Source organism: Bufo bufo, chromosome 4, assembly GCF_905171765.1.
Source record: "Bufo bufo chromosome 4, aBufBuf1.1, whole genome shotgun sequence".
Lineage (NCBI taxonomy): Eukaryota > Metazoa > Chordata > Amphibia > Anura > Bufonidae > Bufo > Bufo bufo.
In genome coordinates this window covers 177,504,432-177,515,946 of record NC_053392.1, presented here as the reverse complement: position 1 = coordinate 177,515,946, position 11,515 = coordinate 177,504,432, and the positions used below count along the sequence as shown (strand labels likewise).

Sequence of the window (11,515 nt, the reverse complement as noted above, 5' to 3'; positions counted from 1 at the left end):
GTTGGCATCATTTTGGAAATGTCATTTTATTTTTTTAGGACGTTAGGCTTAGAAGTTTAGAAGCAATACTAAAAATCTACTTTTTAAAAGGACCAGTTCAGGTCTGAAGTCACTTTGTGGGCTTACATAGTGGATACCCCCATAAATGACCCCATTGTAGAAACTACACCCCTCAAGTTACTTAAAACTGATTTTACAAACTTTGTTATCCCTTTAGGCGTTCTACAAGAATTAAAGGAAAATGGAGATCAAATGTTTAAATTTCACTTTTTTGGCAGAGTTTCCATTTTAATCCAATTTTTCTTTAACACATCGAGGGTTAACAGCCAAACAAAATTTAATATTTATTACCCAGATTCTGCGGTTTACAGAAACACCCCACATGTGGTCGTAAACTGCTGTATGGGGACACGGCAGGGCGCAGAAGAAAAGGAACTCCACATGGTTTTTGGAAGGCAGATTTTGCTGAACTGGTTTTTAGATGCCATGTCCCATTTGAAGCCCCCCTTACAGTAGAAACACACAAAAAGTGACCCCATTTTGGAAACTAGGGGATAAGGTGCCAGTTTTATTGGTAATATTTTTGGGTACATATGATTTTTTGATCATTCATTATAACACTTTATGGGGCAAGGTGACAAAAAAAAATTGGTTGTTTTAGCACAGTTTTTCTTTATTTTTACAGCGTTCACCTGAGGGGTTATGTCACGTGACATTTTTATAGAGCAGATGGTTACGGACGTGGTGATACCTAATATGTATACTTTCTTATTTATTTAAGTTTTACACAATAATAGCATTTTTGAAACATTAAAATAATCTTTTAATGTTGCCATGTTCTGAAAACCGAACGCAACAAATGCAGGCGGGAGCGAACCCGAGCTGAATACAGCATTCAGCACAGATTCTCCATAGCAAAGCTCAGCTAGAGAATCACAAAGGAAAGGCTTTACATTCTGTTTTCTAATAAAAATGAACATGTTTCCCTAATAAAGTGCATTACAAAAACTCAAACTCACTGGGGAACATGTATCAATAACAAAGTGGTGATTTGTTTCACCTCATATCAAAAGGCGCATGCCACTTTTAAAATGTGACTTTTTCAAATATAAACGTCAATAGCCCTAAAATGCAACTTTTTAAAACTGAAAAGCGCCATTTCAGCCAACTTTGCCAGACCGCACTTACGACTTTTGAAACATATTTGTGACATTTCCAGTGGTAAAATGCAAATTTTTTCTCATACTCGGGATGTTTTTGTTATTGTTTTGTTGAATGTCAATTTATTGACGAAACCCTGTTGTTTGGCTTATTTATATTACTCACTTGTTCCAACGGCGAGTTAGTTTTTCTTGTCATAAATGCGACTTTTTACACAAAACACCACCACATAAGCCATTTCTGCTGATGAGAGGATGATAAATGAGGCGTAATATCAACCAATTTGACGCCCCGCCCACTGACACTTGTTAATTTCTGGCGTGATGCATTCTTTATGGTGAAAACAGTTGATAGATTTGGTGCAAATCAAAACGCCATTCTTTTTACGCCATAATTCTGGCGCAACATGCTTGGTAAATGTCCCCCAATGTTCATGCACATAAAAAAAAAAAAAAATGAAATGTCAGTTACGCTTTAATGTACATTTCTGTGATCTCCAAACATACACCAAGTTACACATTTCTTCTATCCAATACATTTTATCTCCTTTACTCGATCTTCAAGTGAAGAAAACTTTTGCTTCGTTTATCATCCGTGTCATCAACTCCCAGACATTTGCGACTCAATTTGGCAAAATATTTATTTATAATAAATCTGTTCAAAAGCAGTTGGTCACATCAGTTTACATTATTGGGCTATTACAATGGTATTGATAAATGTATATAAATGAACTGCCTTTTTGTACATTTTACAAAAGAAAAGAAAATAAAATAAAAAAAGAAAAACAAAAAAACAGGTCAACAACAGAAACACATGGAAAAAAAAAAGAACAGGCGGATTCCGTAAGACAAAAGGCAAAGCAGGATGAGTTGTTTGCACTCAGGCAATTGCTGCCATTATAGTTACCCGTACAAGTCCTCTGCACCGTTAATGCAACAAGACTTCAGTTCAGGTGCAGGCTCTGAGAACGGAATCAGATGTCATGTACAGTAGCAGCTCCAGTCAACTGAACAACAGTACTGCATGTCAACACTGGGAATGGTTTCTGAATTTCAAGCTGCACACAGTACTTTATACACCAGATTAAAACATATTCGTTTACTCCCATTCAGTAGTTCCCGGTGGCTTTGAAGTCAAATCGTACATTACTCGAGAAATTCCTGGGATCTTCTTAATTTCAGTCACCATTTTTAAAACGACCTACAAACAGTAAAGATGTAAAAATAAATTAACAAAAAAGTTCTACAAACTGGAAAAAGGAGATTTTTGTATAACTTACCAGTAAAATCTCTTTCTCGTTCTTCATTGGGGGACACAGGAACCGTGGGTATAGCTATGTCCTCTAGGAGGCGTTGACACTAGTAAAAGCTGTTAGCTCCTCCCCCGGCAGCTATACCCCCTCCAGCCTGGAGAGAGAGCTTCAGTTTGTGTACAAGCCGTAGGAGAAGCAAGTCAACCAAAGAGAAAACATGGAACACCAACCATGCCAAAGAACCCAACTGGGTCCAAACCATCAACAGCTACAACTGTGGCCGGACAACAATATTGGGTGGGTGCTGTGTCCCCCAATGAAGAGCGAGAAAGAGATTTTACTGGTAAGTTAAACAAAAATCTCCTTTTCTCGCCCATATTCATTGGGTGACACAGGAACCGTGGGACGTCCGAAAGCATTCCACAGGGAGGGAAAAAGCCACAGTCCCATGGAAGCAATCGTCCCTGCAGGCATCTAAGAACTGTCTCCTGCAAGACCCGCGACCCGCGCAACGACCGTCGATGCATAAGTATGCACCTGGTAATTTCTTGTGAACATGTGTAAGGAGGACCGGAACCGCCTTACACAACTGTGCAGCCGAAGTGTGATTCCGCCTAGCCCAAGAAGCGCTCACCGCTTTGGGAGAGCGAGCCGTGACACCGAAGGGTGGAACCCTGCTCCGGCGCGGTATGCGTCAGCACTTGCAGACCGAATCCAACTTGCAATCGCCCATTGGGGGCCGCCAATCCCTAGCGAGGACTTTCCGGAGAGAAAAGGGGGTCCGTACGCCGAGAGGGACTGGAGGCTGCTAACAATGAGTAGAGCTCTGACAACGTCCATAATGTAACTCCCTTCCGTAGGGTGCGAAGGAAGGGACAGTGAAGGAAGGACAATTTTGTCATTGATATGGAAGTCAGAGACCACCTTCGGGAGAAGGAATGAGCCGCAGAACTGCTGTATCATTGAGAAGAACCAGGAAGGGGATCTTGCAAGAGAGCACACCCAACTTAGACACCTGCCTGATGGATGTGATAGCCACACGAAAAACTACCTTCTAGGTACAAAGGAACAATATGTGTCCCTCCCAGAAGGAAGGTCCCCATGGGCACCAGGGAAACCAGAGTACACTGGCAGCTGCCCCAGGACAGAAGCGCCAACACCTGACCCATCAAGGAACTAAAGCTAAACCAAGGTCCAACCCTGAATGTAGAAGGATAGGACCGTGGGGAGCGAAAAAAACAGAAAAGGAGGGGGATGTCCCGGCTTTCACAGAAGCCCAGGAAGGACCTCCAGGTCCCACAATAGATCCTGGGCGATGCAGACTTCCTGGCCTGAATCATAGTGCAGAAGACATCTGCTGAAAAGCCTCTCCACGTCAGAATGGAGGTTTTAATAGCCACGCCGTCATCAAAAGCTGATGTAAGACCGGACCCCGAAAGAAGGCCGTCTGAGTGGCAGTGACCAAGTGACGTCTCCAGGAAGGAGAACGAGGTCAGCATACCACGCGCGACGGGGTCAACTCGGAGCGACTAGGATTTGTCGGAATATCCTCCATCCGGATCCTCCGTAGAACCCTGGGAAGGAGGAGAAGAAACACGTAAGGGGGGAGGAACTCCCACCAAGGAGAATCCACGTCGCATGCTTCCGGAACTCTGGCTCTGGAGAGAAAGGTGGGAAGCTTTCGTGTAGATACCGTTAGCACACCCTGACCAATGGAAGAGTCTCTGTAGGAGAAGGAATGTGGAGGGCACCACAGCCCACCAGTCGGACTGGATTGTGGCTGGAATGGAAGGCCAAACTAATACCATGTGCAAATGCAGATGAGGGGAGGTAGCAACGTAGGAACTACCAAGGCATGCGGAATGGAACCTTGAGCCAGAGGAGGAAAAGACAGGAGAAGAATAGGCTAGGTTTAAAGTTTAAACCCATTCCCAGTCTGAGATCGGCGCTATACAGAAGTAGCCAAGGATTAAGGGCTATGCAAAAAACTTCCCTTGCCTGACTTCCTCATGCAGAGTCACACTGTATTGGTAGCCCCATACCCCCGCAGAGGCCACCGAATTCAGTGTTAAAAGAGTCCACCGAATTCAGTGTTAAAAGAGTCCACCGCCTGACGAAAGAGCTGTGCGCAACACCGCTCCCACAGTAGTAGCCAGCGCTTGCCCAGTCAGCACAAAACTGAGGGGGAGGCCTGAGACTATCTGTAGAAGCCACGTACCATACTGCCCCAGTGAAGTAGAGCTAACCTTAAAACTCTACCTGGAAGGGCGCAGAACAGGCGCAACTGCCAAGCTAGCGCCAGGGTAGGACCCCTACCTGAGGGGATGTCCCACTGGAGCAACCACGAACTCGAGCATTAGAAAAGCTGCACCTGTGGAGTAGAACAAGCTGTAGGAGCTAAACCTGAGTGCCAGCATAACCACTTTCCCAGGGAAGGGGGAGTGGTGGATAGAGAATACGGAGTCAGTGAAAAACACTTGATTCGCTGGAACGTACTTCCCATATATGTGCAATGGTGTACGCACTACGTAATGATGCGGACAAAACCATGACCGACTGGAACAACGTTGCCCCATGGAGATGGGGAGTCTCTAGGACATAAAGTGATGCTAGGAACCCACTGAGAAGACAGAGGATGTTATAATCATGCGCGAAACCAGCACCAAAGGAAGGAATAGCCACAGTGTCCACTGGTTGCACCCATATAGCACCAGGGTAAGAGTGCTGGGCACCTGCGAGTACCGACTGTTGCCACGCCCCCTTGGAAATAAGCAAAGGCACCTAGAGCCGTGGTGCTGCAGAATTGCAGCATCCGAAGATGTTTAGTTATTCCCCGCTATTGGATCACTAGCGGAAGGGGGTAATGCAACAGAAGCACGGTGATGTGCAACACTCCGCCTATGGAAGGATAGTGCGACAGTCGGACCCGTATTCAATGGTAGTGCAATTAGCTACCTAAGGAAGGTGTAAGCATACGGCAAGTACTAGCCAGTCGTAGGGAGAATACCCCACCTATGAAAGGGGGCGAATGCCCATGGCGAGAAGTAGTGCATATGGTGAGTCCTGTACCCCGTGGGAGTGCAATTGTTGCACCTAAGTACAGGGGTAATGCATACAGCCCACATTGTAACCAGTGATAATGTCATCGCGCCATGAATGGATCTGCATATGGCAGGTCCCGAACCCCATGTCATTGTACTTCGTCCGCCTATGGCAGGGGATAATGTATAAGGCAGGTGCTGTATCCCGAAGTAGTGCAATTACTCCACCTAAGGAAGGGTTAATGCATATGACAAGTACTACTGGTCACCTTAGACGCAATTTTAGGAGATTATTGCTTCGGACTCATGTCGGGGTCTGAATCAGTGATTCTGTCCCCCCCCCCCAGACGGACCCTCCCCTGTGAGGGAGGGGGTGTCCGAGCGTAACACAGGGAGGAAGGGTGGGGTTGCGAGGAGAAAAGATGCGCTGTGTTCAGCTCACGCGTAGGTCTACTCCTCAGAATCTCGCCCCTGGCAGTTGTGGACTGCACAGGTGGGGACTTGTCAACCAAACTACCCATGGGGGTGGGATGGGAGCTTGTAGAGGTCAGTCTTCCCGGATTGCGCAGGCGGTGCAGTATCAATCAAGCGACTCCGGAGGTGGATTGCATAAGTGGAGAATTATCCCCCAAACGACCCGGGAGGGTGGATTGGGAAGGTCAGAGGTCCTTAATTGAATGGCGCCGGCAAAGAATTATCAACCAAATGACCCCAGAGGGTGGACTGGGAGTCCCAGCTGACCCCTACTGGATTACGCAGGTGGGGAATTATCAACCTAGCGACCCCGGAGGGTAGATTGGGAATGTCAGGGGCCCTCTATTGAATTTAGCAGGTGGAGAATTATCAACCAAACGACCCGGAGGGGCGCAGTGTGGTACTGCACAGACAGGGTGGTCTTGCGGTAATGAGGGGCGGGGAGGGGGCCGTATGGACGCACATCCCTTATTATTATTTTTTTTAAACAAGATGACAGCCTCAAGCACAAGAGGCAGGAAAGGGTTAAATTCCTCCACATGAGGAACATTGCACTGGGAGTGCCACGCCCCCTTAGAACTCTATCCCTCCCCAGATATGCCGGCCAGGAAGGGTTAAGGTCATCTTCATGACCAGGGGCGGAGCTAGCAGGTCTCTGGGGGAGGGGGAAGAAGGGCACAAAGTTTTTGCGCCGGAGCGCACCCCCCCAGGGGGACGAAGTGCGGCCCAGCAAGCTACAAGGCGGCAATCTAAAGCCCCTGCGCAAGCCGATTAACGCATCAGCCGGACCGCAGAGGGACCAAGTACCGCGAAATGAGCCAGCCCGGCAACAGACGGGGGCTCCACGCCGCAGGCCGGGCGGACACCGGCGCGTCCGGGCAAAAAAACATGGCGGCCGGAACACCATGCGGTGCACGGCCAAGTCGTTCCTGGTGCCGTTTAACCCCTTCCGGAGCGGCGCGCTCGGCGTCCGCTCTGTATCTCTGGTCATGCAGTAAGTGCCGTCCAGCTCAATAGTTATTGTGATCTCCGCTAGCAAGCGTCCCCTCTGCACTGAGTGCACAACAAGGTCTGGCCGTGCGCTCGGCCGCCATAGAAAAACACCTGCCAGGCGGTTATACTGACATTAACCCCCTATGTGCCACCCTGCTAGGGAAAGCGTGCCGGGCTTCCTGGCTGAATAAAACCTGCCAGAGTGGGAAGAAGGGAATGGCTGCAGGGTGATGGGCTAAGCCCTGTGCCTTGTTCACCTCTGCATTACTGCCACCAGGTAGGGAAGGAGGGGGCGACCCAGGAGGGACATACTCACCTAAGTCCCGTGTATTCACCTCTCTTCATACTCTTTACGTCCCTGTCGCCATTTTTACCCTTTCTCTGGTCCAGCAGGGTCACCCCTTAAGCCACTGGCACCGTAGTGGCAGGAAGCCGGAATAAGGGACTTCGACGGGTGACCCCTTGGCTGGCGGGATGCAGGGAGCGTGGCTGCCCTGGTCCACCTTGTCTTCTGTGGGGGAGGCAGCAGTGCTGGTGACCGGCACTGGCGCAACTCGACCCCGGGGGAACAGGGAGGCGAGGCGTCCACTGTTTTCCCATCTGAAAAAGGAAAAAAATAAACTAAAATAAAAAATCTTCAGGAGATCCCTGCAGAGCAGGGAGGTCTTGCCTCCTATTGACACTAGAAAAAACTGAAGCTCTCTCTCCAGGCTGGAGGGGATATAGCTGCCAGGGGACGAGCTAACAGCTTTTACTAGTGTCAACGCCTCCTAGAGGACATAGCTATGCCACGGTTCCTGTGTCCCCCAATGAATATAGGCGAGAAAAAAAAAATATTTGGGGTCCCCCACACACATTTTATGTCCAGATATGCAGCTCAGTTCCCCTCTGGTGTGAAGCAGAATGCCACTGAGCGAGAACTGATCGCATAGGTTTCTATGGGAGAGTTCACATACATCCAAGTGCATCAGTTGTGATGCTGGATGTCAAATAGCGCTGCATGCTCAGATTTTGTGTGTGGCGCTATCAGTGTATAGACATCGGATCTGGGTACTGAAGTGCAGGACACACACATTAGTGGTGTGTGGCTCCAGCATAAAACAACTGGCCAGGCACAACTGATATATGTGAACCTAGCCTTACAAACCAGTATTGCGGCAGATTCATTGCAGGTTCTATTAACTTTGTGTTAAAGGGGTTATCCAACATCATACAACAGACCCCCCCCCCCTCCCCCCAATGTGCCAGGTCCCTCAGAGGGAATATACTTACCCCGCTCCGCTCCTGGTGCCCACACCGACGCTGCTGCTTCTCCCTGTACACAAATTAAAACATCCGGCATTGGGGGGAGCAGCCAATGGCAGGCGGGGATGGGGACGAGGCTCCCTAGCATCACGGGTGACGCTAGGGAGGCTTGTCTTTAAATCAGTGTACAGAGAGAAGCAACAACGGCGGAGTGGGGTAAGTATATTCCCTCTGAGGGTCTCAGCACCTGGGGGGGCTGTTGTATGATGTTGGATAACCCCTTTAAACATCAATAAGTTATGGGTGATTGAGAAACCTACCCCCCAAATGGCAGTAACTTCTGAAAAATTTGAATACAAGTTAGAAAAAACATTTCTCATCAGTAGTCTAAAGGACACTGCATCCATAGTGACAATATCAAATTGCCCACTTCCAAATGGACAACACGTGTTCACTCTCAGATGCAGATTTACTGTAGATTTTACAGCGTGTAGATTACCCTTAGAATGTATTTATATCTTCCTGTTCAGATACTATTCATCAAAAACTTATTAAACTAAATTCAGCAATATAAGAAAAGAATAATAATTATAGAGCTGCATTTACAAGCTTTTCCTCTACTAGGAAATATAAAGCTTTTTTTTTATTTTTATTTGTAGTCTTGAAAAAGTCTGCTTCCACTCCGACCGGTCATCTTAGAGGACTGGGAGCAATGGGACATCAACGAAGGTTAGCCAAGGTCATTTCAAAGACTTACATTTTCCTACATAGAGCACAGTTTCCCATTCAATTCAATAGGCGATGACAGCTGACTGCCTGTAGTTCTACATTTACCCAAAATATACCACAAACTTCCCAAAAATAGCACTAAGGCTAATTTCACATCTGTGTTTTTCTTTCCAGTTTTGAGATCTGTCATAGGATCTCAATACCCAAGGAAAACTCTTCCGTTTTGTCCTCATTCATTGTCAATGGGGGCAAAACTGAACAAACCGGAACGGAGTGCACCAGGATGTATTCTGTTCCGTTTTGTTGCGTTCCCATGCCGGACACAAAAAACACTGCAAGGGGATACTGATCAAGACGGATCCGGCATGAAAGACAATGTAAGTCAATGGTGCTGGATCCGTTTTTTCAGACACACGTCTTGTTCATTTTCAGGATAATATAACCAGATCCGTTCTGAACGGATGCAGACGGTTGTAATATTAACTGGGATGTGTTTTTGCTGACCTCCTGACGGATCGAGCAAAAACACAGATGTGAAAGTGGCCTAAAAAGTTACTGTGGCCTCCAGAAAAAAAATAAAAAAAAATAAATATATATAAAAAAGTAAAAATCATATGTAGATGATGAAAAGACAAAATACCTCTTCTGGAATCTCATTGCCTGGAGTAGCAGCAATGCCAGTCATAAAATCGCTGGTGATAAAAGTGCGGATAACCACCGACCTCTGACACGATGGCTGTTTTTGTAAAGGATCTCGATCGAAATGTATTGGTGTCAATATTACAGGCATCTGGCTTATCTTGCTGGAATAACCTGTGTGAAAATTAAAACAGAAACATAAGTAAACCATGTGGTGAACAGTTTTTTTTTTTTAAACAAGTTTAATATCAGCCCAATGTGGTAAACCACCAAAACACTAAAACGTCTTAAAAACACGTAAGCGTCACTATTAGATTAGTTGATTCCTTTAAAAGGGTTGTCTTCAGTCCTTACGGGCACCTCCTATTCTAGCAGACTCTAGTAGTATTACATGGGCAGCCATTTATCTATACAGCCCACCATGCACCCTCCCTCTAAATGCACTGTGTCTGGCTTAACCCTTCCCTCATGAGCTACTTGAACTGATTTTAGACTCCCCTCTCCTTTCAACTAGCCAATTTCCCTGGATTTATATCTCCGTGTCCTCCTATTGCTGTGATCTGAGCCTCTGTCCACATACTGATATCCTGTACCAGACACTCGGGTCACAGCAGTAGGAGGGCAGAGCAGATATCAATTCTCAGATGGCGTAAACGTAGGCCTGCTTCACATGTATCCAGTGATCCGGCTCAGTGAAATGAAGCCAGAACAGATCCCATAGTTTTCTATGGCATTGTTCACATACATCTGATGCATCAGTTATGACGCCAATGTCAAATTAGCTCTGGACAGAAAACAAAACGCTGCAAGCTATGTTTTTCTGTCTGGAGCTATCAGTCTACGGAAGCTGGAATTGTGCACTTAAGATGGACCTCTCTGTTCTAGGGACTGCTTGCATTCCCCATGTAATAGCAATTCTGGAGCATCTATTCTTATCACTCTGTTGTGCCATTCCTGTATTATTCCTGCGAGAAGTTTACAAATAAATTGCTAGCAGTCTGCAGTAAGGGTACTGTTGAGTGTTACCAGTAGATGGTGTGTCTGACCCTTTCCAGTCAGTGCTCCTGGTGTCAGGTTGTGGAGGGACACCCCCCAACTGTGAACACCCATCTGTACCTTTACTGCAAACTGCTGACAAATCATTTATAAAATTCTAGTAGAAACAACAGAGGAATGGCACATCATATAATCATAAGATTATCTTCTTTGTTTTAATTTCAGCGAGACAAAGAGAAAAAAACAAAAACAATACAAGACAAAGAAAAACATAAACAGCCATCTTAAGAACCGCCCCTAACCCCTACCCAAAAGCCACTGGAAGTAGAGCAAAAAATAAATAAAATAAAAAAACTAAGCAGAAGCTTACCAGACTCTCTCAAAATATTATGTGCCTCAAAGTCGGCTTGTCGCAATGTGCTAAGAACTCCTGTTGTTAAAAAGGTTGGAGTAACATCAGTGGGGGGTTCTTTCACCGGTGGTCCGAACACATACACAACTCTGAAAAATACAAAATACATTTCCCAATTTCTACATGTTAGAGATTAACAAAAAGACAACAAATATTCCCTGTAAAAGGACCAATATACATGAGGACGTTTTCATGCTCTGCACTCCAGAATTCTGGATTTAAAGTCACAATAATAGGGGCTTTTACAAACTTTTCGGTTTAGGCTACTTTCAGACCTGCGTTCGGTGCGGATCCGTCTTGTATCTGCACAGATGGATCCGCACCGATAATGAAAACGCTTGTATCCGTTCAGAACGGATCCGTTTGCATTATTCTTTCAAAAAACAGTCTAAGTCAAAACGGATCCATCTTGACTTACATTGAAAGTCAATGAGGGACGGATCCGTTTTCAATTGCATCATATTGTGTCAGTGAAAACGGATCCGTCCCCATTAACTTACATTTTAAGTCATTGACGGATCCGTTTGGCTCCGCATCGTCAGGTGGACACCAAAACACAGCCAAACTGATGCA

General features: G+C 46.2%; 1 protein-coding gene across 2 annotated transcripts in view; it reads right to left on the bottom strand.

Moving 5' to 3' along the window:
- Positions 1-1,783: 1,783 nt before the first annotated feature.
- The window catches only part of GMPS (guanine monophosphate synthase), a 51,496-nt gene continuing 41,764 nt past the window's right edge, over positions 1,784-11,515 (bottom strand). For both annotated transcript variants that reach the window (XM_040428134.1, XM_040428135.1), the window contains 3 exons: positions 10,901-11,031; positions 9,536-9,708; positions 1,784-2,361 (listed from right to left, as the gene is read on the bottom strand). In XM_040428134.1, coding sequence (XP_040284068.1) covers positions 2,260-2,361; positions 9,536-9,708; positions 10,901-11,031 — 406 coding nt within the window. In that variant the 3' untranslated portion in view covers positions 1,784-2,259. The remainder of the gene's footprint in view (positions 2,362-9,535; positions 9,709-10,900; positions 11,032-11,515) is intronic.